This window comes from Perca fluviatilis, chromosome 16 (assembly GCF_010015445.1).
Source record: "Perca fluviatilis chromosome 16, GENO_Pfluv_1.0, whole genome shotgun sequence".
Lineage (NCBI taxonomy): Eukaryota > Metazoa > Chordata > Actinopteri > Perciformes > Percidae > Perca > Perca fluviatilis.
In genome coordinates this window covers 8,256,308-8,278,827 of record NC_053127.1, presented here as the reverse complement: position 1 = coordinate 8,278,827, position 22,520 = coordinate 8,256,308, and the positions used below count along the sequence as shown (strand labels likewise).

The 22,520-nt window shown below is 39.4% G+C and overlaps 1 protein-coding gene across 2 annotated transcripts; it reads left to right on the top strand.

The window, feature by feature from the left end:
- The first annotated feature begins 738 nt into the window (after window positions 1-738).
- rab24 (RAB24, member RAS oncogene family) lies at window positions 739-19,041 on the top strand. Of its 2 annotated transcripts, none has more exons than XM_039776923.1 (9): window positions 739-1,149; window positions 2,373-2,605; window positions 3,400-3,468; window positions 4,645-4,723; window positions 8,340-8,407; window positions 9,368-9,467; window positions 10,686-10,736; window positions 13,536-13,595; window positions 14,650-19,041. In XM_039776923.1, the coding sequence occupies exons 2-9, from the start codon at window positions 2,489-2,491 to the stop codon at window positions 14,718-14,720; spliced, it is 615 nt and encodes a 204-aa protein (XP_039632857.1). In that variant the 5' UTR covers window positions 739-1,149; window positions 2,373-2,488; the 3' UTR covers window positions 14,721-19,041. The 2 variants fall into 2 exon arrangements, with proteins under 2 accessions (XP_039632857.1, XP_039632858.1); XM_039776924.1 differs by having other exon boundaries at window positions 740-1,149; window positions 2,484-2,605.
- The last annotated feature ends 3,479 nt before the right edge of the window (window positions 19,042-22,520 follow it).

The window sequence follows — 22,520 nt, the reverse complement described above, 5'->3', positions numbered from 1 at the left end:
TATAGCCCTGTTGTAGTACAGTAGTTGTAAATATAACTATATTTGGTATAAATGATCTGAATCTGCAAAGTAGGTAGTAACTAAAGTGATCAAATAAATGTAGTGGAGTAAAAAGTAGTATTAATGCTTGATGACTAATTGATCATTCAAAGACAGAATTAGAACATGAACATTAATTGGCAAATCATTTTTTTTAAATGCATAGTTATTAAATACATTTATAATATTTCATCAGTTCAGATTAAGAATTTGCATACAGGGAATTTAACTCCGGCTTTTTGCTCTCACAGTACATACACAGAAATAGACATCCGGCTAAAACAAGGACAACAAAGCTGAACATGGTAAACATAAACACTATGTACAGACTACTATGTAAGTTTGTATATAAATAGTCTCACTTTGCCAGACCAACCACATGCTGCGGAGCGGAGTATATATATGTACAAGTGTATATATAAATATACACATACATACGCCTACACATATGTACATAGACGACACATGTAAACAAACAGCTCTATGCAAAAGTCCAAAATGGTGCTGGAACAAATTATTTCTGGAAGGAATTATTAATATAACATGTTGCTTATATATCTTAGGTAGGTGGATATGACAGTATATACAGTGTTTATTTGACAGACATTTACATGTTTAAATTATGTAATTGATTCCATTACAGCAATTAAACAAACACTGGTTCCACACATCCGGCGATTGCCTCACTTAATCCGGGCACTTCCGCCTCCTGGAAACCGCCGTGTGTCGCCTCTTTGGTTCCCACCCAAACAAACAAAGCTCATGGAGATTTCTCCCCCCTCAGAAACAGCTCTGTGTCCCGGACAGCTGACCCCGTCAGTTAGCTGGACTTGTTATCAGAAAATCAAGCTCCTGTTAGCCGGTTACGATATCTTTCTGTAACGGTATTTAACTGACGGTTTGTAATTCCAGCCGTTGCGCAACACTAACGTTAACCTAGCTAGCTGCGAGCCTCCAAACAGCAGCAGCAGGAGAGATGACAAGCCGTTTGTCGGTTACAGGCTGTACTTTAAAACGGGTTTGACAAGCACGGATGACAGCCCCGGTTCGGCTCCTGCTTGGAGAAGATCAGATGTTGAAGAAAATTTGTTGAGTCAAGCTAGTTACCAGGTGAGTGTTTGGCGTTAGCTAGTTTAGCTAACGTTAACGTTAACGGCTGCTATGTCATGTTTGTCCCGGTGAGGCAGTGATGGGACAACTACTCAGACCTCCTAACGTTACTTGAGTAAAAGTAGTAATACCACAGTGTAGAAATACTCGTCCTGCGCTCAGTAAAAGTACAAAGGCATTAGCATCAAAATATAGCTACTAAAAGTAAGTTAGCTAGCTACTCTTTATGCAGATAACGTAAAATATAGCTATACCTCAGAGGTGTAGCTAGCTAACTAACTTGGGTAATAGAGTAACGTTACAAGTATAAAGTAGAAGACAATTGAAATACTCAAGTAAAGTACAATTACCTAAACATTTTATTCTTTAAGTACAGTACTTGAAAGGTGAGGTGAATTGAAGACGAATACGTTTTTATATAATTTAATAAAACGTCATGTTTGTTTTTATGAAGTTGTTTTAGATAAATTGCAGATACAACAGTCACTTTGCTAGCTAGCTAGCTACATGTTAGCTATCACATCTTGAAAATGAAAGTTTTAACCTTAAGGGGCGACATGGTAAAAAGTCAAGCAGGAATGAAGTACATTTAACATTTCATTTTTTCATTTAAAATCAGTGTAACGTCTGGTAATACAGCGAAAGCTAATGCTTTGTGTGTAATTCATTCATTTACAGTAGAGCTGAAACGAAACTTAGTCAATTAAAGCCTCGGTCTATTTCATTACAATATGTATTAACCATGATCAAAGTGTCATAAGTAATATTTTAGTCATGTCATTTAGAAATACAGATTATAGAACAAACTTTTCATATCCACATCCAGTGATGGAAAGTAACTAAGTATATTGATTCACTTACTGTACAGTACAATTTTGAGGTAGTTTTACTTTATTTTTCTGCTACTTTTATACTTCTTCTTCACTACTACTATTGTCATTTGACATATTCTTTAGGGGCAGTCCTTATTACAGTTTGGCTGGAAAGACAAAATTATGAAGAGATTCTTTGCAGAAACAACAGAAGATAAGAGGAAGTGAAAAAAAAAAAGTTCTAAATCAAACAAACGTTTAGAATTTGGTTATCATGGAGTTTCGTGATCTTTTTCTCCAAATAAAAACATGTTTTATTGTTTAAAATGCATGCAAATTGTATACATGACATCATTAGTATTGCCACTCATTTGTTCCTGTATTGTTGTATCCTGTCTTTTCACCACACAGCACACTGAGCAGCCGTGTACATTAACCACCATCCCTCAACTCTCCCCCCTCCCTACCTCCCTCCCTCCTGTTTGCTCTGCTGCGGTCCCATCCTGTGCTTTTCCACTCCAGTAACTATGAGTGCAATGCGTGTGGACGCCAAAGTGGTGATGCTGGGGAAGGAGAGCGTGGGCAAGACCAGCCTGGTGGAGAGATACGTTCATCATCGCTTCTTGGTCGGACCGTACCAGAACGTGAGTGTCAGCTGCTCTGCTTTAATTTCCATGTCAACGATGAAAGGCCCACACAGAGGTTCTGGTAATCAGGCTCAAATCTGTGATCATCTTTAAGCTTCAAAGTAACTGATGCAGTAATGTTTCGGTATGTTTCTTTAAGCAGATGTTATATTAGACAAGCATTTTGCGGGCCGTTCATATTAACGTCACGTGGAAGTTATTCAGACATGCCTCTCTCGTAGGGCTGCACAATATGACCTCAAATCAAAATAATGATTAAATGCACATTTTACCTCAATAACAATAATTACATTTTTTTGTGATTCGACGACGAACACTGCATTTAAATTTTTTTTTATAAAGTTTTGAAAAATGTCTTTTGCGTGATAAAAATGTAAATAGGCTATACAATCAATCTTAACTGCTAATTAACTTGTTAGTCCTAACTTTGAACCAGCAAGTTGCGTTTTAAGCTCTTCTTTTTTTCTGCTTGTGGAGAGCTACGTGACTCATGAAACTATACCGATGAGGACCGGCGAGTTAAATCTGCTTTAGTTCAGCATTATGTGCATCAATCTATGCACTGTGTATTCCACGTGCACAAATACATTAACCGTTACAGCTTTTACTTTTTGCCAATCTGCCAATTCACGGCCAACTGCAATAAAAATGTGAATAACAACAACTTAACTGCTGGTTTGGAGCAGAAGCTCCATGTTAACGTAGGACAAGGAAGAATATTCTGACTGAGAGTACCCACAGTCTACAGGGACTCATTTGAGTTTCTGGTGCTTGTTTTCTCTTCCTGACAGACTATCGGTGCTGCTTTTGTTGCCAAACCAATCCAGGTGGGAGAGAAAGTGATCACCCTGGGAATATGGGTGAGTTAGAGTTACACCACTGTCACTTCATCATGTCTCCAAATGCTCTGTATGGTTTATAGTTTCTACGTTTTATTCTATTCTAGTTTATGTACGTCTTATTATTTATTTCTGTTACTTTCTATACTTTGTCGTACTGCTGCTCTGCTGGGGTTAAATAAAAATGTGTCTTAACTTATCTTAGAGGCTTCCTGATATGAATTTGAGTATTTGTACTACATCAGTGCCACAATAACAGCCTAGACTAACTCAGCCTAAACTCATGATGAACAGTTAAAAACAATATCAAAATTGATGCAGCAGAACCAGAAAGTCTTTTTTTATTCCCCGCATTTTTCCTTTTTAAAACCTGGTGCCTACATTACCCACAATTAGGGCTGCACAATTAATCCCAATTTTTCTGAAATCGCAATATGGACTGGTGCAATATCCAGATCGCAGGTAGGGCGCAATATTTGTTTGAAGCAAAATATGTGTCAAACTATTCTGAATGAAGTATTGTGGTGCTGCAGAGATGTCCCGGTCTACAAATCGTATCCTACAGACTATATATATATATATATATATATATATATATATATAAATATAAATATAAATATAAATATAAATATAAATATATATATATATATATATATATATATATATATATATATATAAATAATAGTATTTTCTATAAATTTTTTTTTTTCAATAAAAATGAGAATAATGATAGAAAAGTGATCATTCCCTACAATAGTGTCAATCATACCGCAATCGCAATTAGATTTTTCCCTCATATGGTACAGCCTTACCCACAATGCAGTCTCTCATTGCCAGACCTATCTTCACAGCGCTGTGGACTAAGGTCTGGCTACACCACACACATATTCTAGGATCGGACACATAAATGCTCTGGGTTGTTTGGACTTCTTTAAACCAATCACAATCGTCTTTTTGCCAAAAGAAACAGCTGATTTTTAGGTGATTCCACAACTTTAATAGCATTGAGGGGAAATTGGCTCGGAGCTGCAGGGCGTGTCACACTGGGGATTACTCAGCATTTTAAGCCTGCATGGGGGTTGTAGGAATGTCGACTATGTAACATCAGCTCTGAGATATACAAAGGCTGAAGCATTTCATGCACGTCAACAGGAAGCTTGATCTCAGTTTCTTTCTTTTTCTCTTTGTCTCACTCAGGACACAGCTGGATCCGAGCGCTACGAAGCCATGAGCCGAATCTACTACAGAGGAGCCCGGGCAGCCATAGTCTGCTATGGTAAATCTACTCGCTTGCTAGTCATCTGAAGGAGAGCTTTCGGGTGTCATTACTACACTAGTCTCTCATTACCAGACCTTGCACCACAGCATTGCGGAGGAAGGTCTGGCGAGTCCGCCCAGCATTCTGGGATGGGAGAGAAACGTGCTCTGGTTTATTGGCATTTCTTTAAACCAATCACAATCATCTTGGGTGTTGCTAAGCGCCGCACGGAGCAAAAAGATTTAGACTATTACTCCACAACCTCTGGTGGCAGTACGGGAGGTCTGCTAGTATTTGGGCTGCAACAGCTGGATGCATTTCTAAATTAACTTCACAGCATAGAGAACTGAATGCACCAGGCTACTTTTTGTGGTGTTTTCAATGGGGAACTGAGCATTGTGCCACTGATACCAAATATACCCAGGGAATTTGTCTTGGTTTTGGTTTGTAGCTCTACATTACATTTTAGCTGACTTCTCAAGATACATCTGTTAGTGCCGAGATGCTGGACTCCACTCAGTGTCCGCAGCTTTAGGGCTGCAACTAACGATTATTTTCACAGTCGATTTGAGTTTACAGTTTACTGTCACAGAGGAGGGAAGAAACTAGAAAATATTCACATTTAGGAAACTGGAATCAGAGAATTTTTACTTTTTTCCCGCCCCATTTAAAAATGGATCAATATCAAAATAGTTGGTGATAGCAGGTTAAACCCTTTATTCTGTTCCCTCATGCTAACAGCCACTGTAGCTACGCTGTACAGCGTTTCCTCTAGATCAGTGCAAAAGTGCATCTTGCTTCAACTTTGCATGCTATAACAGAAGCGATAATGCAAGGCCTTTTAAAGATAAGGCCAGAAATACCGCCACAACATTCAGAAACCCAATATTTACACTTGAAGGGACCAGGGGCCTGTACCATGATGGTAGTTGAACAAACTCAGGGTTGCAGGATTGGTTTAGAGTTGACAAAACCAAACCGATGCAATCAGGCTTTATTGGTACCATGACGCAGCTTATCAACTTTCTCTGTTAACTCAGGCTTTGATCCTTAAACTCTGATTACTCCGGCCGTGCACATAAAAGAGTGACGTCGGCACCGAAACAACCAATCACGTTCAATATGGATAGAGCGAGAGCAATATATTTTCTTGCGAAGGAGCAAGAAATTATTTTAGAATATAAAAATGTTTTTCGCAACGCAGTAATACCGTCTCTGCTGCCAAAGCAAGAGAACAATCTTGGAGGAAGATTGCTGATTGCGTACGCGAGGTTAAAGAAATACATTCTATAGGCCATTAATGTGAAATTATGAATATAGGCTAATCATATTAAAAATGTATTAAATAAAATGAAAATGTGTGTGTATATATATATATATATATATATATATATATATATATATATATAGTTTGTAAAATGTGAATGTATTAGCTTTGACATCCTAAGAAAGATTAATATTAATTGATTTTTAGATGCAACCCCAACTCCAAACGTTCTTGGCAGCAGATCAAGACAAAATATAAAAATATAATTCAAAGTGGTGAGTATTTATCACAACCTTTTATTATTTTTGTGAATATTTTATCACAAACACTTCTTTGCAGCAAAAGGTGAAGCCATTGCAATGATTGCAACAGAGAACAGCAGCTGGGAATTAATTACGTCACCTATATTTTTCTTTGCTCACCGCTGATTGGTCAAACTTCAGACTGAGATCTCAAATCCAGAACATAACCTGCCCCGGAGCAGGTTAGCCGTGCAGCGTAAGATACCATGGCAACGAACACCGATTAAAGCCGAGCTACTTTCATAGTACCTAAAACCCAGGGTTGGTGGAAACTAAACTGAAACATAGCTGGCTAGCCACCTAAACCAGCTTCATGGTATAGGCCCCAGAGCTCCAAAGATGAATCGATTAGTTGTAAATTAATAAATCAATCGCCAACTAGTTCGATAATCGATTAATCGTTTTGAGTCAAACGTCTCTGATTCCAGCTTCTTAAATGTGAATATTTTCTAGTTTCTTCTCTCCTCTGTGACAGTAAACTGAATTTCTTTGAGTTGTGGACTTGGGCTGCACAATTAATCGCAATTGTATCGAAATCGCAATATGGACTAGTGCAATATCCAAATCGCAATATTTGTTAATGGCAAAATATGTATCAAACCATTCTGAATAAAGTATTGTGGTGCTGCAGAGACATCCCGGCCTACAAATCCTATCCTACAGACTAAAGAAAACCTCTTTGTTTGGTACAGATCTGCGCAAAAATCACAGTATAAATCATTTTAATTTCTTTCAATGTTAATAATTTTCAGTGGATGTGAGAATAATGATACAAAAACCATCATTCCGTCCAATATCGTGAATCATATCGCAATCGCAATATCATTCAAACTAATCACAATGAGATATTTTCCTCATATCATGCAGCCCTATTGTGGACAAAACAAGACATTTGAGGACGTCGTCTTCAGTGTTGAACGATAGTTCATGAACTCTGAACGTACCGTATTACTGCCTGATGAACGTTACTCTGAACTCCTTCATTCTGGTGTCTGTGAACGCCACGCTCTCAGTTTAACTTTGTCCAATAGGGTGACAGATTTCTATAGAGCCTTCCAGGCCAAAACCCGGCTAAAACACACCGTAAACAGGCCTTCATATGTAGCGGAAAAAACACCCAATCTGGCAACACCAGCCACCAGTGTCTCACCGCCGCATGAGTCATCAAAACAGAAAGCAGCGTGGAGGAGACGAAGCAGCAAGGAGGCTTCGTGTGATCATTTAAACGAGTTTTAGGACAAGGGCGGTGAGGATGGGAATAATCTGACATTTCTGTGCAAACTTTGCCCGCTGGCTTTCAAAAAGAAAATCCGCCCTTCAGTCACATCCACAGCGAACCTGAAACTGCACGCTGAACTGAAGCAACATATGGAAAAAAATAACTATGAACTAAGTTCATTTTTGGAAGTGTGAACTTAGTTCAAAATGTTGAAGTATGAACTGAACTAGTTCATTTTAAAATTTGTGAACTGAACTTTCCCACCACTGGTCATCTTGGGCTTCGGGAAACACTGATGGACATTTTTCACCATTTTCTGACATTTTAAAGACTACAAAAGTAATCGATTAATCGAGAAAATATTTGACCGATTAATCGACAATGACAATCGTTGGCTGCAGCACTAGAAGGGACATTATTTCAATTTTTCATATTTTTTCAGGCATTTAAAAAATAATACATTTCAAAGTTGTAATTGCAATACCGTGATATTTTTGCTGAAGGTTATCATACCGGCCCATGCCTACTCTGTTTCACATAGAGGAACTTTGTCTCTTTTTAGAAAACAGCTGATGGCATGTCCCAGCGGATTAGTCACACTGCTGTCATGTTTTATTTAACATCTTCCATCAAATCTGCTTCTTCTTTACCCTCCACCTTGTTTCTGTTGTTTGACTGTTAACCCTTTACTTCAGTTTCTTTTATATTCCTTTCATTTTACTCTCCATTGTGAAAAATCTGTGAAATAATAATAATAAGAACTGGTAGACTAGTTGTGGATTCTAGTTTTAACATCGCTGTATGCAGAGTTGTGTTTATATACGTTTCTTACTTTTGGACTTTCAGACCTGACCGACAGCAGCAGCTTCCAGCGAGCTCGGTTCTGGGTGAAGGAGCTGCAGAACTGCGAGGAAGTAAGTGAGCGTTTCTAGTCGAAAGTTAAATGTAGCAGCTGAATGTATAGGAAACAAAGTGGCAGGAGCGCTCCGGGTATCCTTTTAACCACCGGTGCTCATATAAGGGAATAAAGTACGTCATTAAAAGGAACACGTCGACTTATTGGGACTTTGTCTTATTCACCGTAACCCCCAGAGTTACATAAGTCCATATATACCCTTCTCATCTCCATGTGTGTTGTAACTCTGTCCGATGGCTCCACCGGTAGCTTAGCCTAGCACAGATCCTGGAGGTAAGCGGTTCCAGCTTGTTTTTTGTACACGCTGTGACTCTACAAATCACAACATGTAAATAGGAACATGTTGGTGTTATTTTGTCACTTATTGGGAGCAGTAGACTAGATGGAGCCGGTTACCTCCAGGATCTGTGCTAGGCTAAGCTACCGGTGGAGCCGTCAGACAGAGTTACAACACGCACTGAGATGAGAAGGGTATGTATGGACTTATCTAACTCTGGGGGTTACGGTGAATAAGACAAAGTCCCAATAAGTCGGCATGTTCCTTTTAAAACAACCATGTCCAGGCACTCTAGGTCGGTTCTGTGCCTGGACATGGTTGTTGTTTTTTCAGCAGCTGAATGGTTTTAGGTTTTACAGGACAGTTATCATTACAGAGCTTCTTACCAGTTCATGAAGCTATAGTAAACCATACAGGAGCGGGAAAAGTCTGTTGTGTTGTCGATTGGAGACCTAAGTTTTGAGCACTGATACCAGAATTTTATTCCTTCTTTTGAGAAATGGAGAAATTCTTTTTAAATTTCGCCTTGTACAGAGTTGTCTAAATGGAATCCGTGTCGTCTGGCTCTCTTTATGGTCACGGTATAAATACACAATCCGTGGTCCGCTCGTTGAAGTTCTGAAATACTTACTCTCAATACTGCACTCAGTAACGTGTTTTTATCTGTGCTGTGTACTCCAGCACTGTAAGATCTACCTGTGTGGCACTAAGAGCGACCTGATTGGAGGAGACCGGAGCCTGCGGCAAATCGACTACCACGATACTCAGGACTTTGCTGACGGTAATTACAGTCTCCCTGTTATAAACCTGCCACTCTTACTGGTCCCTGTACTGATACTTTCACCGGTTAGATTTATGATTTACATGTAAATATAATCACTCCCTTGGAATGTGTTGATGTTGCAGCCTGGTCTCAGGTCAGTTTTATGTAAAAAGTCAGTGGTTTCTGATCACAGTAATAGTTTTAATGCTCTACTGTCGTGCTGCCTTCATTAAGATGTCTGACCAGCCGAACACAACCGATCAGTGTGCATATTTTGGCGTCGTTTTTGTCTTTTGTTTATACACTATGTAAGAAATCTGTTCGGTGATGTTATGCTAACATTTTCACAATCTTTTAGTTAGTTAAAAGAAAAGAATTTATCATAGCTGCAACTGGGAATTTTCATTGATTAATTTGTATTTTCTTATTCATTTAATTAATTGTGTACTCTATAAAATGTCCCAAATTGCTCGTTTTGTTGGACGGAAGCTGGGATCAGGGAAGTTTTGGCATTTGTGCTTAAAAAAAAATTAGTCTATCGACTCTCTAAACTTTGTTTATTTGTACATTTAGCTGGCACTTGTATGCTTCTTGTATGAAGTGGATAAACAGGGTCTGTAGAGGGCAAATCAGTTTAGAGTTTTCCAGACTGAGAGGAGAGTTTGTTTACGCTGACGGTTTCAGCTGTAGTTGGGACACAGATGCCCTCGTCAGAAGTCTTTTTAAATGAAATTTTAGGAGTCTTTAATTTGATTTACAAAAGTAGATGCCTGCCATGGGCGGTAATGTTGGTTATGAAATGTTTTCGTGCCTGTTTGCCAGCTGCCATGAGACGTTATTCGCCTGTAAACTGAAAGGGAGACTGGTGTGACAGTGGCTTGTGCAGCAGGAGGCCGTTTAATCCTTTTTTTTTGTGGAGTTTAAGTTTCATCAGACTGTGAATCTTAATAAATAATTTTCTTTTTTTTTTAAATGGTCAATTAATTTAATAATTGTATGCCACTTATCGGGGTCCAGATCTAATTTAACTTGACTGAAAAGGCCTAATACTTGGCCAAATTGTCCCTACAGGTATACAATTGCATTCCTTGTGGTGTTAAAAAGTCTCAGATTTAAACTGGTGAACCTGCAGAAAAAAGGGAAACCAAGTTTCCTACCTACACAGACATTTCTGAGATCATTTACTGCCCAAACTGAGGAATAATTAGAGTGTGTCTGTGTGGTTTGCTTTCACAGAGATCGGTGCGCTGCATTTTGAGACCTCCAGTAAAACAGGAAACAACGTGGGTGAGTCACACCTTCAGTCATCCTGCAGAACACATTTACTACGATCACCGCTGTATTCTTTCACAATCTGTCAATTGAGGAAGTGGGTTTCCCTTTGGAACTCTGATATTGACAAATCTGGGCACCTTTTCACGTACGTAAACGCACTATATTGTAAGAGAACATCCAACCCAACATGGCAGATAGTTCTTCAGGGAAGACACGGTTTTAAAAAGACCAGATAGTTGAGATTCTTCAGAACCTCACGGTGTAGAGGGAAAAACCGCTCTTACAACCTCAAAATAATCAGACCACTACTTCCTCTGTATATTTTCGAACTTCATTCATGCTGAGTTAACATCTTTTCATTCTACTGTCGAGCGTACGGTTGGGTACCGAAAACCAGTGCTTATTTGTTTCAGTATTGTTTATTTATGTTTTAATATGTCTTTGTATGTATACACCCATCACCAAGGCAAATTCATAGGGTAACTACTGTGGCAATAAACTTCTTTCTGATTCGGATCAATATGGCACTGGTTCCTAAATGACCGGTATCTATCGGACCCAATCGGACAACGCAGATTTCGGTGCCACCTAAATGCCTGCGCTGCCGCCTGGCTCCGAAACTGGTGAGAAAATGTCCCAGTAACATTATGAGGATGAGTGTCCCTCACGCTCACAGTGGGCATTAGTGAGTAAGTAATTGGGCTGCACAATTAATCGCCATTGTATCGAAAATCGCAATATGGACTAGTGCAATATCCAAATCACAGGTAGGGCGCAATATTTGTTAATAGCAAAATATGTGTCAAACCATTCTGAATGAAGTATTGTGGTGCTGAAGATGTCCCGACCTACAAATCCTATCCTACAGACTATAGAAAACATCTTTGTTTGGTACAGTTACTCGCGTGGCCGGGTTGGCTCAGTGGGTAGCGCAGGCGCACATATTTGGAGGTTTATGCCTTCGAAGCAGAGGTCCAGGGTTCGACTCCGACCTGTGACGATTTCCTGCATGTGTTCCCCCTCTCTCTCTCCTCTCTCACCTGTCCTGTACATTAAAGGCTGAAAAGCCCCCCCCCAAAAAAAATAGTTAGTTACTTGCAAAAATCACACACTAATCATTTTAATTTATTTTAATTTTAATAATTTTCAATGAAAATGAGGGATACAAAAAAAATAATTCCCTCCAATATCGTGAATCATATCGCAATCGCAATATCAGTTAAAATAATCCCAATTAGATATTTTCCTCATACCGTGCAGCCCAATAAGTAACTTAAGTAAACTTTATTTATAAAGCACCGTTCAAAACCATGGTTACACAGTGCTGTACAGAGCAACATTTGGCATCTTTAACTGCAAAATCCGTCCTCTCAAACACCAGATGCCGAATATCATGCAAGCATGAGGCTCTTTCCTTAACGGTCCAGTCATGTCTGCATGTCTAATTTCCATTTTATGGATGAAATAAACTTGACTTTGACTTTGCATGAAGCCATAAAGAATATTGACTTTATGACAGCTGTGTGTGATAACAAAACATTTACTTTGACAGATGTTACTTATTCACTGTCTGAAAAGAGCCGGAGAAGCTGCTGCTGTCGGCCAATTGAAACAAATTCAAATCCGCTTTAAAACTTCTATACGTTTTTATATTTGCAGTAAAGATATTTCTCAGCAGTAGATTAGAGAGAACTAAATGACAAAATGGTTCGATTAAACTATTTTTAAGGACGGTAATATTGCTGTGTCCCGTGAATGATTGTGAAAAAAGGGAAGTGTATATGAATGTAAGACATGAGTCAGATTGAGACAATTAGTATGTTTACATGCACCTATATTACACTAATATTCCGAATATGACAATATTCCGAATTTGATTCAGGTCATGTAAACGGCATATTCTGGATGGATATTCTGAATAAGGCCTTTTTCCAAATATATCATTTTCCGATTAAGACATGTGGGATATTCCGGTATTATCCTGGTTTTAGAGGCTTTCTTTGGACGTGTATACAGCGCATTCGGAATATGTGTCTCAATCAGGGTTTTCACCGCTGGCTTGTGGTCAGCTCTGTGCGTTGCTATGGTTGCTGTACACAAACCAACCAGCCAACAGTTTGCTGCAGACCCGATAAGAAGGAGACACTCAGCTACTTTTAAACATTATCAAAGACTTTGACATCAACAGGTTTTTGGATATGCGCACACATCGCTACGCTGACCTTTTCAAGAAGCCAGTTGAAGGAATGAGAGAGGGAAGCTGCGTTCACACGCTCCAACACGTCCTCCACCGTTGGAAAACTGAAAAAAATCCTGTTTTGCACGGCTACATGTAAACAGGAATATTAGTAGAATATTCACTTTCATTAGCCATGTAAACAGTTGGAATATAGTAATATTATGTACATGTAAATGTAGTCCCTGACCTCTGTATTCTGGGATAGTGTAATGGTTAAAGTACACTAAGGTTAGGGCTGTGCAATTAATCAAATTTTGATCACGATTTCAGCTCCTAACGATCACAAAAACAATGATCGAGAAAAACTTATTTTGCACATTACGTTTTGCAAGTTAACTTTGATTTTGTCTTGTTCTGAATAAAAAAAAAAAATAATAATAATAGTTCAAACGGGAAAAGTATTAAGGCCAATCTGTAATCGTGTTAAATAATCGTGATTGTGATTTCTTCCATAATCGAGCAGCGCTAACGAAGGTTAATGGGGCCTCTCTGAACAAACTGCTTCTAAACCAGGTATTATGAATGTGACTGGGCCTGTTTTAATCACATCATCTTCTTCCTCTGCTTGACAGACGAGTTGTTCCAGAGAGTTGCTGAGGATTACAACAGCACTGCCCTCCAGTATATGACCGGTGAGTCTTTCCAAAATCAAGCTGTTCCACTCAGCGCGCCCCCTAGAGGCCTGGAGAACTGTCGTTGTGTAATATGCAGTGTTTTTTTGTTGTTGTTGCATTTGTTTTCGGGGATTGTGTGCTTTTCTTTTGCATCGTTTCTGTTTTTACAGTGCGTTTGTGTATTTGCAGCGCATGTGTTGCCAATAGGGTTGGGAATCGTTTGAGTTTTCTTTCAGAGAGAGAGAGAGAGAGTGAGAGTGAGAGAGAGATTTTAATTATATTTTTATAATAAAATATAAAAAAACAGTTGGCGACATTAAAGAACTGCTTGTTTATTGCTAAGGCCGTATGGTCAAAATTAAATGATTAATCAATCATGTAATGACAATAACTTATTTCACCAGTAAATTGCTGGTAAACGACAAAAACAACTACCAGATGGGAAAAGGGTATTTTACAATAACTTAAAGAGCACCACAAGGCTGGCGAGTTTCAAGTAAACTCACCATCTGTGTTGATTTTCCGACCACGTCAGCTGCTGACTGTTAGGTCCCTCTACAGGGAAATAGTCACACTTTACTCCGCTTAACGTAAGCTGTCAGCATTTTAACCATTGTGTTTAATCCAGCTACTAGCTAACGGTAATGTAGCGTCCCGTGCAGCGATACTTCTGAAATAAAAAGTCAGGCACCGAAATGAGGTACTGAAATGTTCGTTCTTATTCGGTCTCGTTACTACCGTTTACGTCTGAACCGGCGCCCTATTGGCACCGCGTTTCGGTACCCAACCCTAGTTGCCAAATTTATGAAGAGGTTTTCTTAATTTGCTCGCGTTTTGTCTATTTGCGTGTGTTTCATTGAGTTGCAGTGCGTTTGCCCCTGTTGGCCACCATACAAAATAGAATAAAAATATGAATAAATAAAATAAGAGGTATATACATCCAGTAAAAGTAAATGAACTATACGAGAGCAATGAAAGACAAAAGTAATACAACTATACCTAATATCTTGTTTGTTTAATCCGTACCAGAAGTCCTAAAATAGAAATAACTGAGTGTCTCACTGGGTTTCAGCGGAGGAAACAGGCGTGGACTTGGGCCAGAAGAAAGACTCATATTTCTACTCCTGTTGTCATAACAACTGATGCCGAGCAACAGGAAGGGGATCACCTTCCCTCGGCCGGAGCAAAAACCTGGATATGCCTGGACGGACGGCCGGATAACTCGGCTCTGGAGCTGGGATCCAACTCCCGAGAGGAAGAAGACCTCAGTACTGCTTACTGTTTATACCTTACTGTACACGTTCATTACTTTAGTGCCATAAAGAACTGCCGGCTGCAAGACCACGGAAGAGGATCTACTGCTGCAACTGTTCCTGGGTGGGAGAGGGACCTAAAACCCTAAACTCTCACCCAGTTAACTCCCTTTTCTTCTTCAGCTTCTTCTGAGCTGGCCCCTGGAAGTAAACCTATCTCTGAAGCTGCGGAGTTCATCAATCTGAAGTTAAAAAGAGGGATCCCGCCGAACACGGACTGGCAGAGACAACCTGGTTGTTGTAGCGAGGGCAGTGCCTCAGGAGGGTGAATGCTTTGTTTACAGCGCTGGGTTTTTGTTTACGTATTTAACCTTGCTGTGGAAACCCGTCTGTTACACCTGCACGAATGACGCCAACGGAGTGAAGCCAACTACGATATATAAAAAACAAAACACTCCGGTGTTTCCAGTCATACTTAATTCAAATAAATTCCCTTTTTTTTTTGCAAATCTAGTATAATGGAGTGATACCAATTATCTTTATAAAGGCCTTAATACTCGCAGTAGGAATGTGTGTGTGTGTGTCCAAAATTCAACTTCCCAGAGCGTTGGCTCTTCAGCGTTTACCACCACATTATGGATGTAATACAGCTACTGGATACAGCGCCACCACGCAGCCAGTGGCCACTCACGGTACTGCAACTTAGAGCTGCAAAGATTATTCGATTAGTTGTCAACTAATAAATGAATCGCCAACTATTTTGATAATTGATTAATCGGTTTGAGTAATTTTTATTGAAAAGAAATTCTGATTCCAGCTCCTCAAATGTGAATATGTTCTAGTTTCTTCTCTCCTGACAGTTGAAGGTGCTGTAGGAAGGATTGTGAAGGTCCAGGACTTAGCCAAAAAATGTGAACATCGACAACTTCTCAGTCTCTCCCCCCTTTCCGCTAAAGCCCAAAACAGTCTCCTAAGCCCCTCCCCCCACAAGAGAGAATTAATGTGTGTGCATGAGCAGTGATTGACACGCAGGTAGACACCCCCCCTGGCCCTGATTGGTGCATCTGAACAGGGAGCGGTGGATTTTTGCAAATCGCACTACAGGCTGGAGGTGGTGTCAGAGGAGCTGGGTTTATTTTTAAATGACCCGCTTCATGTAGTTCTACTGGAACATAGGCTGACAGAAAGTTAGTTTTATAAGGCTCACCTACTGCATCTTTAAATTAATATCTTTGAGTTGTGGACAAAACGAGACATTTGAGGACGTCCTGTTGGGCTTTGGAAAGCAGCGATTGACATTTGTCAACAGTTTCGGAGATTTTATAAACCAAACAACTAATCGAATAATCAACAGATTAATAGACAATGAAAATAATCGTTAGTTGCAATAAAAACACAAATTCTTTTCCACATAGACGACCATCCTAAAAGAGACCCCTTTAAAACCTCTTAAAGGGGCCAGCAGGTAGAAGCTGGGAAACGTTTTCCCAGCGAGCAAAAATGAATGGCGGACATCTTTTGGAGTTTGGTATCGAGTATGCTGTAATGTATCCATAGTGACAGAGAGCACAACATGTATCTGATACGTTATCTTTTTCAGCATAAGCTACCGTTCTGATTTTAAGGTTCCTAAAACGCCCTGTAATTAAATTGCATGGGCTGAGGTGACTGGAAGAACATTTTAACAACCGTTAACTTTTCTACATTTAAATGCACAGTACACACGTGGAAATGTGACTGTCAGATTTTCTTTCGGTGTCTTGTGGCAGTGAAATGTTCCTTTTTAAGAAACTCTTCTACAGAAAGATGATCAAAGTCCCCCCCCCTCCCACTGTGGTGACAAACTGCTTCCCAACACAGAAAAAGACAACGTTGTGGGTGAACACGGCTCAGACTGTCATTTCAGTGTCCTCAGAACAATATCTACAGCTGTATTTAACATGAGACTCTAATTTATTGCCTTTTAAGTTGTGCTGCCAGGAAGATGTGCGGAAATAAAAAAAAAAGAAAAGAAAAAGACACTATCCGTTTCCTCCGTGTTGCTGCTTTGACGTGTTGATGTTTCACGTGTTGATGTTTCGATGCACCGTATTTAACGAGGGCTGTCCAGTGTCAACTACAAATGTGTTTTCTGTTAATTATAGTGCGTTTCATTTGTACTCGGCAGTCGGATTTTCCGAGGTCAAAGTGGGAAACGCGCCCCCCCTGACCTCGGGCAACCACCGAGTACCCCGAGCTAAAACTCCAACATGGCTGCCCCGTGCATCGAGAGTTGTGAAAGCTGCGGTAACATACCGTTATTAACACTTCTGTCTTATTTGTGTCTCACTAAATCAATCGTTCACACAGTCCTGTCCAACTTCTATCTGTGCTTTTTGTGAAAACAAACAGCGTAATGCGTTGTTATCCACTGGCACTGCTAACAGTGGCTAACAGTGGCTAGAGCTAATGGAAACGATGAAAACCTGACTTGTAAGTGGAACGCATTTAACTCGGGTGTGACGTCATCGCGGTAAATGGAACGCACTATAAAAGCTTAATGTCTGAAGGCTCTGATAGATTTTATAGTGATTGATCTACAATTTCTTTGCCTTTGTGTGTAATCTGAGCTTTTTATGCATTCAAGTGAAAAATAATGGCGATATACTGTTTGTAAAACTGTAAAACGTATTGAAAATCATCACAGACCATAACATTAATGCATCATCGCCTACAGATCTGAATCTGTGGCGAACAGAAATACATGTCTTTCTACCAGAGTTTGGGGTTTCCAGACGGTTTTTTTCTTATTCCACTTGCAGATAGTTTTATCTCTCCCCACCCTGAAAGAAGGAAAAAAAAGCTTGTGCCTCAAAAAGGGACGTTATAATAAGCCAAATAAAGCGAAACTGTCCCCGGGAACAGAACAAACCCACGAATGGTTTAGCCTATCACCTGTACTTTATATTGCGAAAGAACATCTGTTTTTCAGCTTCCTTCAAGGTTGTGGGCATTTTCTAAACTGTCCTCGGTGGTGCGTTGAGGGACGCTTTGATGTTAGAATTATCATTAGCCAATAAAACAGTCTTATTACAGAGTATCTGCAGGTCTTAACATATTAAAAAGCATTCATTTAAGGCCTCTAAAAAAGGCCTTAGGTTTTTAAAAAGTCTGACATTTAATTCACAAAAAACTAATTGAATCATTATGTTTTGCTGCTGCTCATCACTTTTGAATTGATTCATTATAATATTAGAAATGATGGTTATATACAGCTGGGAACTATAGAAAAAAGGTGTGATCTAAATGTTAATAAATTTTCTTAATGATTGTAAGCCTTATTATCCCTACTGGTATTACGTCATTCTTTGACCAGTATGACTGCGAAATAGGTATTAGACTGCAGTCTGTGGTCTAAAAATAAGCTAAGTGAAGTGAACACTGCAGAAACAGTGTATCAAGAATAATGAAACTAGAAATCCATAAACCTAAAATATGCTTTGGAAAATGTAGAATACATATGTGACATAAGTGGGAAAAGAAGTGTGTGGAAACTCACCTTTGTTTTGTTTTCAGCAGTGTTGGTCTCACCTTCTCCATCTTCACGATGCTGCGAAAAAAAAAAAAAAAAGTACATCACGTGATTTACCGTACGTCAACTTTAAAACAAGGAGATAAAATGAGAAGTAAAACTTACTTGGTTCTGGTGCGGTGTGAAGAACTTTCTGGACTCTAAACCGATGACTACACAAGCTGATTTACACCGGAGAGCTCATTCACAATGTTCCTGTTATAAAGGCAGATCTATTTATTGAATACCATTATTTTGGAGTGCTATGTATGTATTGTGAATGTATTGCTACATGTTTGCACTCATTTTCACAGTCTGGCTTGTGACTATGACCATTTTCTTTGCAAAGCTTAATTTAAATCTTTAATACAGGGACACCTGAGGGTTTCGGAGTGCCAACGCTGCCTTTTCTTTTCCACTGTTGATTCACCAACACTAAATCTCTGGCTTATTTTTCTTTTACTTTTGTTGTTTTACTCACCTGTGGCTAACCCACACAGGTGTTTCTACGTATTGTGGCTGGTTAGACCTCTTCTCTGGCCTCTGAACAAACGGGACCTTCTTCTTTCTCATGGCTGAATCCAAACGGTATTGCACGCCGTCTCCGGCAACAACTTAAAGCTGTGCAAAGTGAATAATAAAGTTTACCACAGCATCTCCACTTCCTGCTGGTGTTTGGTTATTTGATAATGAGAGATTGTCGCTCACATCTCAGATTTGTTCAGCAATTAAAATAGGTCTGGTATTGTGTTTGAGTGTGCTTGATAACATACTCAAACAAAAGTGCTATTTTTTATTTTGCCACTGACAGGCTCAGATTATTATTCTAAATGTCTGACAACATTATGGAAAGGATCCCTACAGAGATAGACATTTTAGTTAAAGAGTAAGATCCTTTTAGTTTAACATTAATACATCCATGAAAACACTATCGCCAAACCCACCACGCTCCATGTAAATAAACTTATCATTTTATCATTGTAAAACACACTTCATTCAAAGTCGACAGAAACTCAAAAGCTATCTTGGTTGGTCTTTATATTGTTCCAACAATCACCACTCTAGTTTGGTCAAAATAAACATACAGTGCCTTAAGTATTCGCCACGTTCACTTTTATTTTAAAATAAGTATAAATAATTTGGTCATTATGAACAAATTTATTATTTTTAACAATAAACTGGTCAAATATTCAGTTAGTACAAACTCTCCAGTTGTTAATGTTATTTTAGTTTTTTTTAGAGATAGCAAAATGAAAGACACACAGATGGTACTGTGTGGAGAAGTTTAAGCCATTATACAAAATTTCCCAAGCTTTACATCCAAGCACGTAGGAATATTGGGAGGTATAGACACTACAATAAGACCCGCCTCTAAACTTTCAGCTATACATAGAAGATGATCAAGATAGCCAAAGCCCATGATACTCTATGAATGCAGAGATTACAGTGAGGTATTGATAGGAAATCAGTACTCACAAATCTGTTAGAGTCAAGAGCATTTTTAAAGTATATGTGTGTTTAAAGTTTGCCAAAGCCACCGAAAAAATGAATGTGGTAGTAAAAACTTTTAAATAACGTATGTTTGGAAACATATACGAACGCACATCCCACTGTAAATTAGATCATGTTTCTGCTTTTTTCAGCAGGAAAAATGTTAAAATTGATGGGAAGATGGATGGAGCCAAATAAACCATTTGAGAAAATGATGGAGTCTAAAGACAGATAGGAGATTTGTCTTCCAACAAACAATGATCCAAAATAGCAAAATCTACAATGGACTGGTTAAAATAAACATATCCAGGTGTTAGAATGCCAAGTCAAAGTCAGACCGAATCAATCGGAATCTGTGAGATGCTGTTAAGTCATCAACCTCATGTCAGTGTTTTGCAAGAAATGAAAATGTGTTCGATGTAAAACGTAGAATACCCAAGCCACTTACAGCTGTATCGGCATTATTATTATTTTTTTTTTTTTTTTTATTTTATTTGTGTTTTTTTTTTAGAGACTGTAACTTACAATTTCCATGTGAAAAAATGCTGGCTCTTTATACACTAAAAGAAGTGTTTATTTAAATGGAGTCTGGTGGGATGATAGGCAATAGCGTTTTCTGGGATGTTTAATGTTAAACTAAAAGGATCTTACTCATACTCAGACTCCATAATGTTGTCAGACACTTTGAAGAAGAATCTGAGCCTGTCAGTGGCAAAAACGAGCACTTTTAGTGGATGGAAATATTTTTGTTCATATTAGTCACTTAGACACAAATGCATGGGAAAATGGGGGTTGGAAAAATACAGAAATTACCCTTTAAAGCACTTTGATGGTGAAATTATTTCCTGTTATGTTGAATTTTGATCTTATTAAAGGTGCTCTAAGCGATGTCATGTTTTTTAGGCTACAACATTTTTTTGTCACATACAGCAAACATCTCCTCACTATCTGCGAGCTGCCTGTCCCCTGAACACACTGGAAAAAAACAGCTCAGTCTCCACAAACAGCAACATAAACAAACTGGCCAACCTGCACCACCAAACGTAACAAACAGTCTTCCAGCGTTCCAGCCAATATCCGACAAGAAGGATTTGGGGGTGGGGGGTTGGGTGCACGGAAGGGAGGCAGACGGGACAGGATGAGGAGGAGGAAGGGGCAAGCTAGCCTCGTTTTGTATAAAAATACTTCCACCGTCAACGAGAAGTGCCGTCACCCAACGTAGCTTACAGCACCTTTAAAGCCACATACGGATTTTAAAAAAGTCTGACTTGTCATCAAAATAATTGACGAGACGCTCACAGATCTACGTTTGCTACGTAGCTTTATGTTGAACCAAGAAATGAAAGAACGAGGCCAGTACAAAGCTTATTTCATAACTTCTTTTCTTATATATTTATATTTATATATTTATATATATAGCAGTTGTTTTAACAGGTCGATGAGATCTAACAGGTCATAATTACACTGGAATGAAACATTGCTTGTCTGGCAACTGTAAAAAGGCATTAGTTAGGGACAAGTGGCTTTCACGGGCATCAAACCATTCCTTAAAAATATCTCCAAAGAAATACACTCTAAGGCATTGGCAGATAACACAGAGACAATATTAAGCTTGAAGACAGAGCGAAAACACATGTAGCAAGAACACATACTGAAGTGCAAGCGTCACGGTAGTAGCGTCTGATCGAATACTTTTCGTTTCCCCTCGACAGAGAGTCAAGACGAGGAGGAAAAGAGGAGTTAACACCCCCCCCCCCCACTCTCTTTGTCCTCATCATTTGCGCGTCACAGAACAGGATATAAATAAAGACTACAGAGCACCGCGTACACACCGGAGCAAACCTAGTGCTATCTCTGCATTCAGACCGCCACGACAGGAGTGTGATGGAGGGCGAGAGCTTGAGGAGGGTCCACTCGTCTCTCTGTGGATCCGCTTAATAACCTGCGAGACGGCTTTTGCATCCCGTGGCGGTATAAACACTTTCGCCGAGGCGTGATGACTACTCTCAGTCAAAACGCTGAATCCTCGTCAGTTTGGGATCCATTTTGCTTTTGGCTTGAAGTTTTTCTAATGAAGGGAATTCCTGGACACTCGCTGTTGGCAGCTTCGGTCCAAAACTAGCAGTATCTTCTCGTCGTGTGAACTAATGTTGAGGCTCCACCAGGCAGCCGATCACGTGGCACTTTCACATTTTATCGTAGATCGTCTGATCTCGAGGCAAAAGAAACGATCTGAGGCGTCAAGAAGAAACTGGAGACGCAGGGGAGTAAAATCCTCATTATACATCATTGAACTGATTTTATTTTTTTTATTTTATTTTTTTTTTTAAAGTCCTCGGACCACAAGGAACAACTTTCCGTCCACTTTGGAGCTGGTTGTGTTTCATTCGTAGCGATGTTCATGTTTGACAGCAGAGAACTGGTTTATTTACGGGGAAATTCATGGTTTTTGTGGTTGTTCTGGTTCTTTTAAAAAACGTGACCACCTTTTCATTCAAATGTAACCAAGTGGACGTCATATACGTGGGCGGAAGGCCGAAGAGTCCCCCCCCCCCCCTTGCCTTGACAGGAAAGCTACAGAGCAGTCTTTTTCTAGCACAAAACACCTACAGTACACGCTGGCTCCGCAGATACAACAACTGTCTTCCA

Excerpts from the sequence above, each read along its gene's own strand:
- rab24 (XM_039776923.1), top strand. The coding sequence starts at position 2,489 with ATGAGTGCAATGCGTGTGGACGCCAAAGTGGTGATGCTGGGGAAGGAG. Across the intron at positions 4,724-8,339 it reads GGCAGCCATAGTCTGCTATG|ACCTGACCGACAGCAGCAGC; the intron begins GTAAATCTACTC and ends TTGGACTTTCAG. Across the intron at positions 10,737-13,535 it reads TAAAACAGGAAACAACGTGG|ACGAGTTGTTCCAGAGAGTT; the intron begins GTGAGTCACACC and ends TCTGCTTGACAG.